Source organism: Jaculus jaculus, chromosome 5 (assembly GCF_020740685.1).
Source record: "Jaculus jaculus isolate mJacJac1 chromosome 5, mJacJac1.mat.Y.cur, whole genome shotgun sequence".
Taxonomy (NCBI): domain Eukaryota; kingdom Metazoa; phylum Chordata; class Mammalia; order Rodentia; family Dipodidae; genus Jaculus; species Jaculus jaculus.
In genome coordinates this window covers 165,464,564-165,480,189 of record NC_059106.1, presented here as the reverse complement: position 1 = coordinate 165,480,189, position 15,626 = coordinate 165,464,564, and the positions used below count along the sequence as shown (strand labels likewise).

The following is a 15,626-nucleotide window of genomic DNA, read 5'->3' as shown; positions in this document are numbered from 1 at the left end:
GATGGGAAGCTCCACTCACGGGCCCTCACCCTGGCCAGCTTCTGGCCCAGGTGGAACAAGTCAAATGGGATGGCACAAGGAGCTTGAGAGGAGTGCCAGTGACAGGGTGGAGCCACCCAGCCACTTCTGCTCCTGGCTTCTGGTGCCAGGCTAGCCACAGCCTCTCTTGCTTTTGAGACTTGCAGATACACATGGGGAAGAATCAGCTTGGGATCTACTTAGCTGTGCCAAAAGGAACAAAAATTTCAACACAGCACTGAAGAGGTAGAGGCAGGAGAATCAGGAGTTCAAGGCCACCCTCAGCTACATAGTGAATTAGAGACCAGTCTAGACTACATAAGACTCTCTCTCAAAAAAATAATTGTTATTGTTGTTTTTCAAACATGTTTCCATTTTAACACAAAGAGACCTGTCTGTTTGGTGGCTAAAGAGCCACTCTGGTAGCTGGTGTTTTCAGGGCAGTGCAAGGATGCCCTGGCCCCCCCATCTATGCACTGTCCCCCGACCTGATGGGAGCTGACGTCTGTCTCCCCACAGCCTGAGCTGGGCCTGGAGCAGGAAGAGCTGGCTGAGGGAAAGCATGGAAAGTCCTCCAAGCGCGGCCACAAGAGAAAACAGAAGCTGGAGGAGGAGGCAGGGGCTCCGGGGCCCGAGGACCCCTCCTTCGGCGAGTACTCCGAGAAAGAGCCCGAATTCACGGGCAGCGTGGGCGACGAGACCAACTCCGCCGTGCAGAGCATCCAGCAGGTTGGTTGTCAACCCTCCTGTCTGCAGAGGCCGCTTCCCAGACCGGCTCCTGTTGTACAGATGTCTGTCCCATGACCACGTGGGCTTCCATGGTGAAATCCACACTCACACTTGCTGCCCGTGCAAGCTCCGCCAACGTCACATGGGCCGTTGTTCACCAACAGACGACAGTGTAGTGTGTGTGGGTTGGGAGTGCGGAGCCTTGTTCCCAGCTTTGAGGAGCAGGACGGTGTGGGAGCACGGCTTGGGGCTCTGCAAGCCAGCCAGGGAGAGCAGGGCCTGATGGCCAGAGGGGCGGTCTGGAGAGGGATGGGGCAAGACAGAGATGGCCACTAAGCCTCCTTCACAGCGCTCTCTGCCTCGTTCAGCCTTTGTCACTTTGCCTTCCTAGGCCTCGGTCTGTCACGGGTGTGTGTCTGACATGCATGTCTCATTTTGGGAGACAGTGATCCCTCTGACGAGCCCTCAGGTGCTCAGCCGCCCTCCCCGCTGGGCCTGCGGCGCCCTCTGCTTCCTTCCCACTGCATCCTATGCCCATCAGGGGGGCTGGAGGTGAATGAGAAAGTAGGGGTGTATTGTGGACTTTTCGGGCTTGCTTTAACTGTTGATTTCTTCCCCTTTTCTTTTGCACATGTGTATGTGTGTGCCGGGCATATGTATGTGGTTGCATGTGTGTGGGTGCATGTATGTGTGTCCATGCACATGCACTAGCCAGAGGTTGGCAGCAAGTATCTTCCTCAATACCTTCACTTTATGGAGAGGGGACAGGCTCCCTCACTGGAGCCCGGAGCGCTGATTCAGCTACTTGGCGAGCCACTTTGTCCCAGGGAACTGCCTATCTCCACTTCCCAACACCAGAATGCCAGGCAGGCCCAGCATTTATGTGGGTGCTGGAATGCAAGCTTGGGTCCTCTTCAAGGGCTTTACCTTAAACCCTGAGCTCTCTCTCCAGCACCTTTTGTAACCTCTCCTAGCCAGGGACCTTCATGTGACCCTCGGTCCTGTCTCGCGGCCTCTGATTGCTGGATGCATCTTGTTTCTCTTCCTCAGGGATGACCATCCCAGGACGCAAGTCACGCGGGTCCCTGCTTCACCGGGGCCATTTGCTTCTGCTTCTTGCCACACACGGAGGGTGACAGGGGGACCTTTTCCTTTCCCTTCTCCTTTGTGCAGAAGCAACTGACCATCTCTTGCTCCCTGTGGCTCTTCCAGGTGGTGGTGACCCTCGGGGACCCCAACGTGACTACCCCTTCAAGCTCCGTTGGCCTGACCAACATCACCGTGACTCCCATCACCACCGCAGCCGGGACCCAGTTTACCAATCTGCAGCCAGTGGCTGTGGGGCATCTCACCACCCCCGAACGCCAGTTACAGCTGGATAATTCCATCCTGACTGTGACCTTCGACACCGTCAGTGGCTCTGCCATGTTGCACAACCGCCAAAACGACGTGCAGCTCCACCCCCAGCCAGAAGCCTCGAACCCACAGTCTGTGGCTCACTTCATCAACCTGACCACCCTGGTGAACTCCATCACACCCCTGGGGAACCAGCTCGGTGAGCAGCACCCGCTGGCGTGGCGGGCAGTGCCCCAGACGGACGTGCTGCAGCCCTCGCCGGCACCCGCGGCCCCGCAGCCGGCCGCCCAGCCCCAGGTGCCGAGCGAGCAGCAGATGTACACCTACTGAGACGCAGGGCGCCCTGGGGCCCCCGCGGCGTGTTTGCTGGAGACCAAACGGGACACAGGGCACAGCTGCAATGTCACGGAGGCGGAATCTGCCTCCAGATTGCCCAGCACTGACAGTCTTGTCAGTTTCGCTGGTGAAGTGACCCTTGGCAGGCAGGTGCTTGGAGCTCTGGAGTTCCACCATGCGCCTTACCAAGGCTGTGTGCTCTGGCCAGACCACAGCCCCATCGTTGGAACTGGGTGGTTGTCAGAGGGCTCATGCAAAGGATGCAAGAGAGAAGCAGGATCCTGGAGACGAGGCGGAGATGCTGAGGACCCAGGTGGTTCGTTTCTACTGTCTTTCGAGCTCTGCTGTCTGTGGACACAAACGGTATTCAGGCAGCTCTCCCACATCAATGAACCAGGCTCTCCACCCTCCTGGATGTCGTTAGCAAGTGAGCAGGGAGAAGTTAACCAAAACCTGAGCTGAGTCCAGTTGTCACAGAGCTGTGGGCTGAGGCCGTGTGTGAGTGCTGTGGCCCTGGCCTCACGGTAAGCAAGGGGTCACATGAGGCCATCAGCTCAGGGCATGAAAAGCATCAAAGGAAGTATCGATCGGTCAATTTTGAGTATAGTTCTTTCATTTTCTTTCCACTTTACGTCCAACATATGTTATGTATTCAAGACCCTCCAATGGCCAATATTATTTTTTACCTTGATATGATAAAGTCGTTTGCACTGTAGGACTGTCAGCCCCTGTCCAGCTGCCTGGGTGTGGAGACACGGGTGTGTGAGTAGCGAGCCCTCTTGTGTTCGTCCCCAAAGGTTCCTTCCACACTGTCTCAGGACTCTGTCATCCAAGTGTATTTATTGTGACCGGAGTTCAGCCACAGCCCTGAATGGAAGGACAGGGAAGGAACCCATGTTTTCTTTCTAAGCCTTAATTCCAAAGGTGATTGTGTCTGAAGACCTGATTTCATATCAGAATGTAGGATGAGTTTGCTCCGTGCAGGGGAGACCAGGTGTGTCCTGCTGGTGGGACAAGAGCAGAGGTGACCACAGCAGAAGCACAAATGGTCCACACAGGTGTGTGCCGGCTACTGCCCTGCCCCCAGGCTCTGCTCGTGTCCGCAGTCCCCTAGCATGGGGACACAAAGAGGTGAGGGGAGAGGAGTGAGGGTGAGCTTGCTTTACTTTGCCTGTTAGTACATGCGGAAGGCCACCCTGCAGACACCCCAGCCTTCCAGCAGTGGGCAGAGGAAGCCATCGCTAGCCCAATGTTACCCGGAAGGCCTCAGGGTGGTATGTGTCAGATGAGACAATACCTTCTCAGCACTTCACTTCATTTTAGAAAGCAAGCTTTTGAGGACGAGGCTAGAAGTTGTTTTGTGCAATGCGTGCCTTGTGGAGCTAAGGGACCGTTCCTCACGCCCAGTGCGGGCGAGAGTGCAGAGACCTTGGCCCTCACGCCCTCCAAGTCCACACGCTGTAGTCTTGCCCCTCCGTGGAATGTGTAGTGGGAGATCCTTGAACGTTTTTAATTTATGACAGTTAATGTTTTATGTTATTTATGTCTGTAATGAACTACTTTATACACAGTACCTTCATCAAATGAACATGGGCTAGGAATGAGTCCTTTTTAAAAACTTGGCCTTCATCCTCCAAATCCAAGTAATGTAGGCAGTTGTGGAACAATCAGGGGATCCCAGGTTCCTATAATAGTTTTAAAAACTCAGTGACAGTTCACTCTTGGCGTTTGCAGATTCTTACGAGCAAGTGACCTGCCTAAAGATTGACATTGGCCCTGGGCTCAATTCATTACCTGCTAGTATTTCATTTTTATTCTCTTCCCTATGAAATAAAGTCCTGTGAGTTTTTTTTTTTTTTTAAGACATTGCTCTTGTGCCTCTAGCCAGAGTGTATCAAATGTTCTTAAAGAACCAAATTCAGGTTGTGTGACCCCGTGGGCTACTGCTGTTGGCTTAAATGCACAGAGGCATCCTACTTGCTGGTGGAAGTCACGTGCTCCTGCCAGGGTTCTTGTCTGAGGGAAAACAGGTGGTCTCAAAGCAGGTGCTACTAATCGGCATTTAAGAAGTTAGCATAATGAAGGCACTGCTCAGTCATGAGCACCTCCACTCTCCGTCCTTCTGCGTATGTCACCTGTGTTCCGTGTCCTCCACTGTACATCCCTCTGCATCTAGAACCACTGCTTATTGGTGGGAGGCATTTATTTTATTTTATTTTTTTAACCTGATCCAGGGTGCACAGATGCACAGCTCTGTGCCCAGCAAGCCCCGTGACTCCATCTTGCTGCTTCTGCATTAATGAGTCTTGTGAGTTTGGTTTCTACTTGTGGACGGTGAAGCTATAGGTCACGTGCCATAGGGTGACCTGATCCTTGCAAGTGGGGCACAGGGCCAGCCTCTGGTAGAGGATTGTCAGCCCCAGATTAAGGGCCCTGGCCTCTGGAATGGCTAGTGTGTGCCCTCTCCCATGTCCCGAGAAAGCCACACATTGCAAAAGGCAGATTTTACTTCCTTTCATGGTTTTTCCCCAGCCAGTACCCAAAGGCAGAGGCTTACTGCTTCCCAGCTAGAGGCGACGCCTGTGACTCCTGGGGGTGAGAGATGTCAAGACTGTTCTGCTCTGAGGGTGTTCTGTGTCACCACGTGTGTAGGACGGTGAATAAAAGGTGCTGTGACCTGTGTTTTTCAGTCTCTGGCCCTCTGCTTGCCTTCCTGTGATTAAGCTGGTGTCCTTGTGTCTGGGTCTGACCGCCATGTCAGTGACATTTTCATCCCTCCAGCCCTGAATGGTCATGTGCTTAGGCCATTTGAAACACCTCCTGAGAAATTGGGGTGTCAGTTTTCCTGGGGCTACAGAAAGGCCCTAGAAAATGTGCATGTAGGGTTCTTTCCAAGCCAAAGTCAGGGAATGGGCATGGGGTAGTTCTCCAACAAGCCTTTTCTATGGGCCACCGATCCTTCACTGATTGCTTATGAGGATGTGTGCTGAGTTCTTGGGAGTGGTCTGCGTGTTTTTCTTTGGGGCGAGGTGTTTTTTTTTTTTTAATATTCATTTATTTGACAGAGAAAGAGGGAGAGAGGGAGAATGGGCGCACCATGGCCTCCAGCCATTGCAGATAAACTGCAGACACATGCACCCCCTTGTGCATCTGGCTAATGTAGGTCCTTTGGCTTTGCAGGTAAATTCCTTAACCGTTAAGCCATCCCTCCAGCCCAGGGGTGTTTGTTTTTTGCATGTTTACGTGTATGGTATGCACGCATGCGTGTATGTGTGCCCATATGTATGTAGGTACACATGTTTGTGTTGCACATGATGGCCAAAGGTCAGCTGCTGTCCACCTTACTTATTGTGACAGTGTCTGTTTTTAAACTTAGTTATCTGAGAGAGAATGGGCGCACAAGGCCTCTAGCCGCTGCAAATTAACTCCAGACGCATGCGCCCCCTTATGATTCTGGCTTACATGGATACTGGGGAATCAAACCTGGCTCCTTGGGCTTCATAGGCAAGCACCTTAACTGCAAAGCCATCCCTCCAGCCCATGACAGTGTCTCTCACTGGTTTAGCCAACTTAGTGAGCCAGCTGGGCCCAGGATCTGCCTATCTCCACCTCCCCAGGCCTAGGATTGCAGGTGCTCGGAGCTTGGCCCAGCATGTGCACGGACGCTCATGCCCTGACACTTGCCCTGCAAACACTCTACCCACTGAGCCATTCTGCCTGCCAGCCCCTTTATGGTTTGTGTTTTTTAAATGGGGCCTCAGGTAGCCCATGTTGGTCTCAAATTCACTGTGTAGCCAAGAATGAGCTCCCAGTCCTCCTGCCTCTACCTCCCAAGTGCCGGGATTACAGGCATATCACGGTTAGGGTGGTCCTTTAAAGTTACAAAACACCTTAATTACCCAATCAAGATTCCGAACCATGAGAACCATGTCTTGGGTACTTACAGGGCATCAGGTAGCAGCTGGCTCTCTTGCAAGTAAGTAGATCCATTCATTTAACCCTCACTTAGGAACTCTTGTCAGTGTGCCAACCTAAGTAGTTCTGGGCACCCCAGGGCAGCCTTACAGAATGCTCCAGTGGGAGAAATGGGGCAGATTGTCATTGGTGTCCACACTCTCCCCTCCAATCCCCACCAGCATCGCTGTGCAGCACAAACTGCCACAGGGTGACTTGTCCTGCGAACCACGAGATGTGGTGAGGTGCTGTGTTGAGTTACACTCCGCTTCACTGTGACCAGATACCTGACAGAAAGGACTGGAAGGAGCTAATGGGGGTTCGCTATTCTGTGCGGTGTGGTTCACAGCGATGGAGTCGCTGCGTCCACAGGGCCAGGCGGATGGGGAGGCAGCCTGTTCATGGCGTGGACCAAACACGAGCCGAGGGGAGACAGTTCAGATCCACACTGAAGCGTTTTACCTCCAGTCCCCACAGGTCATCCCAGACCCCCATAAACTCGTGGCCATCCTAATGCAAACTGCACTCAGTCTGACTACAAGAATCTCTACACTGTTCCAGAGAGAGACAGACACAGAGTGTGTGTGTGTGTGTGTGTGTGTGTGTGTGTGTGTGTACACATTTCTTCCCTCTTCCCTGTTCCTATTTCTCTGGCGCCCTCAGTGGGATTGTGAGCTTCACTGTGGCATCATGAAAGCCTCAATCAGTCCCAATGGGATATTGTGGGGGGGGGACTGAGCCCTTAGGATATTCCCACTCACTCTGGGGCTCTTACTGTCTTCCCGCCCGCTCTTCTGCAATGTCCCCTGAGCCACGGCGGGCCTTTGGGCAGTCTGAATTAGTGCTGAGTTCTCCGTAGCCTCTGGATTTCTGCTTTGATCGGTTTTGGTTGATCATTGTGTCAGCTTCCAGAGATTTTAGTGAGACTTGAAGCCATCTCTTAGCTGTGTGAAATACAATAGATATTTGCAGCGTACAATTACACAATGTAAATATGACCTCTCCAAAAGGGAGAAAGGATAATGAGGAAACACAAACGCACCAGGGCAAACATTCAGTGCCACAGCTCTGTGCCACCTAAACCCAGTGGTCTGCAGCAGCCCCACCCCTACTGCTCGGCTCTCTGTGGCACACGTGGCCTCTCTCAGGCAAGCTCTCCTTGGTAGATGTCTCGCTTTCCATTCCGTTTTTGTTTTTGTTTTGCGCCTCATGCGCAGTCCACCCAGGAGGCTTTGCTCGGGACACGTGGTGTCAGTCTCCACTTGAAATCCCGCATGTGCTCCGAGCCGGCGTCACACGGACGACGTCAACTTCTGCTCCTGGCTCGAGGCGTAGCCAGGCCTCCTGGGACCATGGCTGCTGTAGCCTCCCAGTACCTGTAAGGCTGACATGAGCCCACGGGGGACAGTTCAGGTGTCAACCCAGCCATTGTCTACGAATGTCCTCTCCATGGGCAACGGAAGCAAGAGTCCCCCGCCCAGAGGGAACTAGTGGGCCACTGGCCCCTGTCCTCTGTTTCCGTCTGGCTTGAGTGTGCATCGGTGTCACAGACCCTAGATCTACAGTGGCAGGGACAAAGCCACCTGCTGGTCTGGTTGTGCAATCAGAATTTTGTGGTAGAATCCCAACAAAGAGCTGTGTGGGACCAGCCTTCCACCCAACCCTTACATTCCCCTCGCTTGGTCAAGGACTGTGACTTCCCTGCCTGAGGTCCCAGGTCGAGAGCTGACATTCACGGTGGCTTAGAAACATAGGAGTCCACATGCAAGTGCCTTGGACCCCGACAGCTTTTTCCCCACTTCAGACAGGGTGGTCCTCTCACGTGTCCCACGAGACGAAGACTCACAGGTGAGAGTGTCCTTGCCTGCAACACACCTACCCGTGGGTGTCTCCAGAGACACACTTGGAGGAAGAAGGTGTTTGGGGCTGGGCGTGGTGGCGCACGCCTTTCATCCCAGCACTCGGGAGGCAGAGGTAGGAGGATCGCCATGAGTTCAAGGCCACCCTGAGACTACTTAGTGAACAGCAGGTCAGCCTGGATTAGGGAGAGACCCTACCTCAAAAAACCAAAAACAAAGAAGGTTGTTGGGGACCCAAGAGCTGGCTTCTGGCAAGCATAACCCATTCTACATGGGTGCCATCAGTCTATCTGAATGCTGGTTGGCTGCTGATTTGCACCCTGGAGCCTGGCACAAAGTCAGGTGCTCACCTCTCTCCAGAGCTGTAGCCAAAGTGCCCGGCATCATGTTCTGAAGGAAATGGAGCTGCAACCATGCCAGCTCTAGAGCTAGCCTCCAAGAACCTACTGTGGTTACGCCACCTGCTGGTGGAGGCCGGGGATGGCAGCTGTGGTCAGGAGAGGACAGGACCATGTGCTTTGCTATTTCTTGTGGGATTAAACATCGTCTCCACTTGGTGTCTCAAAGGACGGTGGAACTGGCCCCCTCTAACTCATGAATTCATGGTCTTCCCTCCGCCTCCTGCTGCTCCAGGCCTGGCCCTCCCATTGTCCCCACGCTCACACAGCCCAGCCATTCCCCTGATTGCACAAGCTGAGCAGCTGTCAGGCTGGACCTCCACAGAGCCTCTGAAGTGGTTTGAAAATGGCCGGGTTGCACAATCCTTCCACCCACTCACCGCCCCCCACCCGTTCGGACGTCAAGAGACACCCCATAAGAGTCCATCCAGGTCCCCATTGTCCTTTGGAGTCTGATCTCCACACTGAACCTCAGCGACCCTTATAAATGAGTGTGTCTTATCCTGTCACCCAAACACCCAGCTCAGTGTTCTCCATGGGTGCCTAGGTTCCTGGGAGTACCAGCAGTTGCATGCAGATCCTAGGGTGGAAAAGGCCCTGGAGGTGGTCAGAGTTGAGCAGCTGGCACACTGGACCCTCTGCAGGTGCCCCCCGGATATCGCAGGAGCCTCTCTTCAGCTCAGGAGCCACTGACCTTCCCTCACTTCCCCCACCCCAGGCCTTTGTACCCGCTCTGTGCGTGTCAACTGCCTTTCCCTTGCCCCTCCCTGTGGTTCAGGTTAATGCCTATGTGCCCCTCAGATCCAGACTCAAAGATCTCTTCTAGGAATCTTCTAGAAGCTCACGTTTCCTGGCTCTGTTGGCAAACTGTGGGTTATCTTTGCAGTCACGTTGAGTACTTACTAGTGAGCTCATTGGTTTATATCTTTCCTTCCTGCCCCTAGTAAGCTGTGGAAGGATTTTCCTGGAACTTGCTAGCACCAGTGCCTTGACCAGTGAAGACTAATAGACAAGAACAGAATTTGCTGCACTCTGTGTGTGTGTGTGTGTGTGTGTCTCACACTCATGGATGGGCTCCGTGCCCATGCTTATCTACACATCTTAGACATCATCACTCAGTCAGTTTGTTATACCGTAATTACCCTAAAATCTTAGCAGCCTAAAACAACAAATTTGTCTCTTTTACTCAAGTCCCATGAGGGTGGGGGAGCTCTCATTAGAGCCACTCAGAGGACAGTCCCCTTGCGTTGCTGGCTGCCATGCAGATGGAAAGAAGTGCATCCCAGTCCTCTGGCCCTAGCTCTTTTGCTCTGGCTGAGATGGGTGCTGTCATCATGGGAAACTGTTCCCCTTGGGGAGACGCGAACACACGTCTTCACCCCAGCTAGGGCTCAGATGGCAGACCAAAGTACGATTGCACCAATACCAGTTTGGCAAACCAATGAGTTCACTGGGGCCACTTTCAGAGCGTGGAGAGGGGCTGTTTATAGGAGCATGGAGCCCCCAAAGCAGCCACTTTGATGGGGCTCCCTGGGTCAAGATCACTCCTCAGATACTCCTCCCTCGTCTGCAGGATGAGAGCCTGCTCACAGAGCATCGGGACCCCAGGGCAGCCGCACCACCCAGAATTCTTATCCCACTCTGAATGACGACTTCCCCATGACTGCTTCAAGGAGCTTCTTGACCCTGTTCAGGAATATGGGACCTCAGAGGAGCACTTTAGAGGAGCTCACTATATTGGGGTTACCCCTGAGGATAACCTCAATATAGTGAGTCTCCTCCCTCAGCCTTGGGGTGAGAGCTTCCTTACAGAGCAACACTTTGGGGCTCTCTGTTGGGATTACCCCACTGATGGCCCTCCCTGAGCCTCATGTGTGAAGATTTACCTCCCCCTACCCCCCCCCAGTCACCTCAGGGGAGCTCATTGTTCCTTGATCTTTGACTCTTTCTACACACTGTGTTCCCCTGCGGTCACAAGACCTCATGTGTTACTGAATACAGCTGGCAGAGGGGCCCCTGACATCTTAGCGGTGAGTCTGATGGCCCTCCCTGGCCTTCTCCTCCCAGCTGGTGTTGATAAAGCTGACAGCAGTTTACCGCTTTCAATGCAGAGGAATTTTGCCTTTAGGACAGGTGGGGACCGAACTGACCCTTCCCCATGAAACAACTGAAAAGCCCAGACAAAATCCATGAGGCGGAAGCTTCAGACGCGGCCATCAGGACTGCGGACAGTGGTCCCTGGGGGGCTGGGGGAATAGCAAGGAAAGACACGGGACCACCCAGCAGTACGAAGAGAGAGCTTGGGCTGAGTTGTGACCGAGGCAGGAGCCCAGGAAACGCCTGGCTGCTGGAGTCCTGGAGACAAAGTCTTCCAGAGGACAGAGCTACGCAGTGACAGTGTAGGCACGTGGGGACTGGGGCAGGGTTCTCAGAAGCACTTTGCCTGACGTCAGAGAGAAATCAGCCCCGGACTCTGTTCTGATCCCACCCAGCGTCGCTAAAAGCAAAACAGGACGGGACCCAGAGTGGCTCGGAGTCTCTGAACACAGAAGGATGGTGAGCAGAAACTGCCAGTAATCCTGACTTGGTCACCACATGTGTCCAGGTTGAAAAAAATATATATAATAAAAAGGAGAGAAAAGCTTGTGTAATCACCTCACATGAATGCAATTTTAACCTTTTTTGGGGAGGGAGGGTTTCTGAGGTGGCGGTCTCACTCTAGCCCAGGCTGACCTGGACCTCACTCTGTAGCTCTAGGCTGGAGGCTGGCCTCGAACTCACAGTGATCCTTCTACCTCAACTTCCCAAGTGCAAGAAATGCAATTTAAAAGAAAAGCAAAAAATGAAGTTTGGGGCCAGGGAGATGACTCAGCGGGCAAAAGCGCTTGCCACACGAGCGTGAGAGTGTGAGGCGACGTGGGTTTGATTTCTAGTGTTCTCATAAGCAGCTGGATATGGCCGTGCATGCCTGGGACTCAGTCTTGGGGAGAAGTGGAGATGGGAGAATCCATGGGCTCTGGCTTCAGTGAGAGACTGAATCTCAAGGAAATCTGCAGGTGAGTGACACAGAAGGACCTTGGACACTCTCTTCTGACCGCCACATATGCACGCATGGGACATGCACACTGGCACATACATGTACATACAACACACATACTACACATGCAAATTAAAACTAAATTTAAAATTTATTTGTTGTTTTTATTTATTTATTTATTTGAAAGCAACAGACAGACAGAGAGAGAGGAGGCAGGTAGATGGAAAGAGAATGGGCGCGCCAGGGCCTCCAGCCACTGCGAACGAACTCCAGACGCATGCGCCACCTTGTGCATCTGGCTAACATGGTTCCTGGGGAATCGAGCCTTGAACCGGGATCCTTAGGCTTCATAGGCAAGCGCTTAGCTGCTCAGCTATCTCTCCAGCCCCTAAATTAAAATTTTAAAACAATGCCTGGCATGGTGGCACACGCCTTTAATCCCAGCACTTGGGAGGCAGAGGTAGGAAGATCACTGAGTTCAAGGCCACCCTGAGAATACAGAGTGAATTCTAGGTCAGCCTGGGCTAGAGTGAGACCCTACCTCAAAAAACAAACAAAAAAATTAAAACAAATCTAGTACCATATTCAAGATGCTTAACTGATTCTCAGCAAGAAACTCAAGAATTTTTGTAGGAATGCAAAAACATCCCGTGCTCAACACTGTGAAGTTCAGAAGGGCATCCCAAGATATTACTAGGAAAATACAACCCCATGAGGGGGATTTCTTAACTAATTAACTAATGAAATTGATTTGCAAAGGACAGAATTGACAGACAAGGATGGGAAGAAAGTGATGGTTTTCCTTTATTATTTTTTTTCTTTCTTTCGTTTTGAGACAGGGTTGCTTTGTGTAACTCAGGCTCGAGACAGCATCTCACTGTAGCCCAGGCTGACCTGAAACTCACTCAGCAGCCCTGGGCTGGCCTGGAACTCACAACGATCCTCTGACCTCAGCCTCCCTAGTGCTGGGATTAAAGGGGTGCATCACCACACCTGGCCTCTATCCATCTTGTTTTGAGACCGCACTTCTCATTAGTCTAGAGCTCACCAGTTAGGCTAGACTGGCCAGTGAGCCCCAGGAATCTTCCTGCCTCCGCCTCCATGCCCAGCGTTTAAGTGGGTACCGGGTAACTCTCGGGCCCTCGCGCTGGTTTGGCTCAGCGAGTTAATCACAGCAGCAAGATCACTAATTACTTCTTCCACCTTGTTTATTAAGTTGTAAGTTTTGTCCCATGTTAGCAAATAGTAAAATGTAAAAATTTGAGCCTTCTGATTCTCCACGGTCTTGACAACATGTGACTGCTCAGTTCCTCCTTCATGTTTGAGACATAAGCCAAAAATTGTGGTTATGTACTGGAGGACCCGAGGAACATGTTAGCACTGAAATACAGAAGCTGCTGACATATCGCTGTTCCCCGTTTGATCTTCAAAAGCCATATCTCCTAATCGGCCCCACGTGTCCCAATTCCTCTTGCATAACTCTCTGGCATCCTACCTTGAACAGTAGATTGGAGACCCTTGACAGATAAAATAACAAACAGTAGGAGTTTCCAATAAATGGTTGGAGGGATGGCTTAGCAATTAAGGTGCTTGCCCGCAAAGCCAAAGGACCCAGGTTTGATTCACCAGGACCCACATAAGCCAGATGCACAAGGAGGGACATGCATCTGGAGTTCATTTGTAGCAGCTGGAGGCCCTGGAACACCTATTCTCTCTCTCAAATAAATACATAAAAATAAACTTTTTAAAAAAGAAGTTTTGAGCTGGGCGTGGTGGTGCATGCCTTTAATCCCAGCACTCGGGAGGCAGAGGTAGGAGGATTGCCATGAGTTCAAGGCCACCCTGAGACTACATAGTGAATTCCAGGTCAGCCTCAGCTAGAGTGAAGCCCTACTTCGAAAAACAAAACAAAACAAAACAAAACAAAACAAAAGAAGAAGAAGAAGTTTCCAACACAGACCACAGAGGAAAAAAAAAATAGCCAGGGGTTAGAGAGATGGCTTAGTGGTTAAGCTCTTGCCTGCAAAGCCAAAGGACAGGTTCAATTCCCCAGGACTCACGTAAGCCAGATGCACAAGGTGGTACATGCATCTGGAGTTCGTTTGCAGTCACTGGAGACCCTGGCACTCCCATTCTCTCTCTCTCTCTTTCTCTCTCTGCCTCTTTCTCTCTGTGTCTGTCGCTCTCAAATAAATAAATAAAAATAAGCAAAAAAAATTTTTTTTAATAGCCAGTCCTCATTCATTGTCTTAGTCTGCTTGTGCTGCTGTAACAGAATCCCAAAGGCCAGATGCTTCATAAAGCAAAAGCATTTATCATGACACATTATTACCATGGCTGGAAAGCCCGCACGGCATGGCCCTGGGCTGTGCAATGATGTGACAGATAGCACCACGTGACGTGAGTCCATGCAAAGAGTCACCCAGCGTGAGAGGACACAGGGGAGAGCCTAAGCTGGCGCTTTTATAACAGGCCTTCCTGCAGCAGCTAATCCACCCCGTGGAGCTAACCTGCTTGATGACACAAGGATCCGTCCTCTCAGAGGAGGTCAGTCATGACCCAGTCACTTCCCACTGCCTCATCACCACCTCAGCACCATTACACTGGGGGCCAGGCTTCCCCTCCCTGTGAAGATGCACCACAGCACCCCTGCTTTCAGCATCTCAGTGTCCCCAGCAAAACTCATTAAGAAATTTAAAAAAAAAAAAGGGCTAGAGAGGGCTGGAGAGATGGCTCAGCAGTTAAGCGCTTGCCTGTGAAGCCTAAGGATCCCGGTTCGAGGCTCAATTCCCCAGGACCCACTTTAGCCAGATGCACAAGGGGGCGCGTGCGGCTGGGGTTCGTTTGCAGTGGCTGGAGGCCCTGGCACACCCATTCTCTCTCTCTCTCCTTCTCTCTGTCCGTTGCTCTCAAATAAATAAATAAAAATAAACAAAAATTTTAAAAAAAAAGGGCTAGAGAGATGGCTTAGCGGTTAAGGCACTCGCCTGCGAAGCCTAAGAATTCAGGTTCGATTCCCCAGGACCCACGTATGCCAGATACACAGAGTGGCACATGCATCTGGAGTTTGTTTGCAGTGGCTGCTGGCCCTGGTGTGCCCATTCTCTCTCTATATATCTGCCTCTTTCTCTCTCAAATAAAGAAGTAATTTTTTAAGAGAGAGAAGAAAGGGGCCAGCGTGGTGGTTTGAATGTGAAGCATCCTCCATAGCCTCATGTGTTTGTGATTAAGCCTCACACCTGATCCCCAGCTAGCATAGCCTTTGGGGGGTGGAGCCTCGCTGGGGGAGGAGAATCACTGGGAACGGGCCTTGGGGTTTTACAACCCAGCCCCACTTGCTAGGTAGCCCACTCTTGCTGCTTCCTCACTGCTGACATGTGATGTGAGCCAGCTTCCTGCTCCTGCCACGCTTCTCCCGCCATGGAGAAACTTCCCCTCTGGACTGAAAGCCAAAATCAACATGTCCATCAGCAGCTTCCAGCTGGGTGTTTTGTCCCAGCCATGAGAAGCTAACAGCTACCGCTGGAGAAATATCTCAATTGATAAAATGCTTGCCTTGCAAGCCTGAGAAGTGGTGTTGGATCCCCAGAGCCCATATAAAAGCTGGGTGTGGTGGCTTGTGCCCTGTAATCCCAGCAGTGGGGACGTGGAGACATGAGGATTTCTGGGGTTTGCTGTAAAACAGGTAGACATTCCTGACAATGACGCCCAAGATTGTCATCTGGCTCTAGCCCAGGCTGACCTGGAATTCACTCTGTAGTCTCAGGGTGGCCTCAAACTCACAGCAATCCTCCTACCTTTGCCTCCCGAGTGCTGGGATTAAAGGCGTGCGCCACCGCTCCAGGTGTGGGTCATGAACTTTGGGAAGCCTCCTTTCCCTGGCTCCGACCAGACAGTCCTCTTTAGGAGAAGCACACTGCCACCGTCCGCACCAAGGGA

The 15,626-nt window shown here is 52.0% G+C and overlaps 1 protein-coding gene across 2 annotated transcripts in view; it reads left to right on the top strand.

The window, feature by feature from the left end:
- Prdm15 (PR/SET domain 15) overlaps positions 1 to 5,123 on the top strand; it is a 68,827-nt gene extending 63,704 nt beyond the window's left edge. For both annotated transcript variants that reach the window (XM_045150493.1, XM_045150492.1), the window contains exons 23-24: positions 538 to 747; positions 1,960 to 5,123. In XM_045150493.1, the coding sequence (XP_045006428.1) occupies positions 538 to 747; positions 1,960 to 2,433 (684 nt within the window). In that variant the 3' untranslated portion in view covers positions 2,434 to 5,123. The remainder of the gene's footprint in view (positions 1 to 537; positions 748 to 1,959) is intronic.
- The last annotated feature ends 10,503 nt before the right edge of the window (positions 5,124 to 15,626 follow it).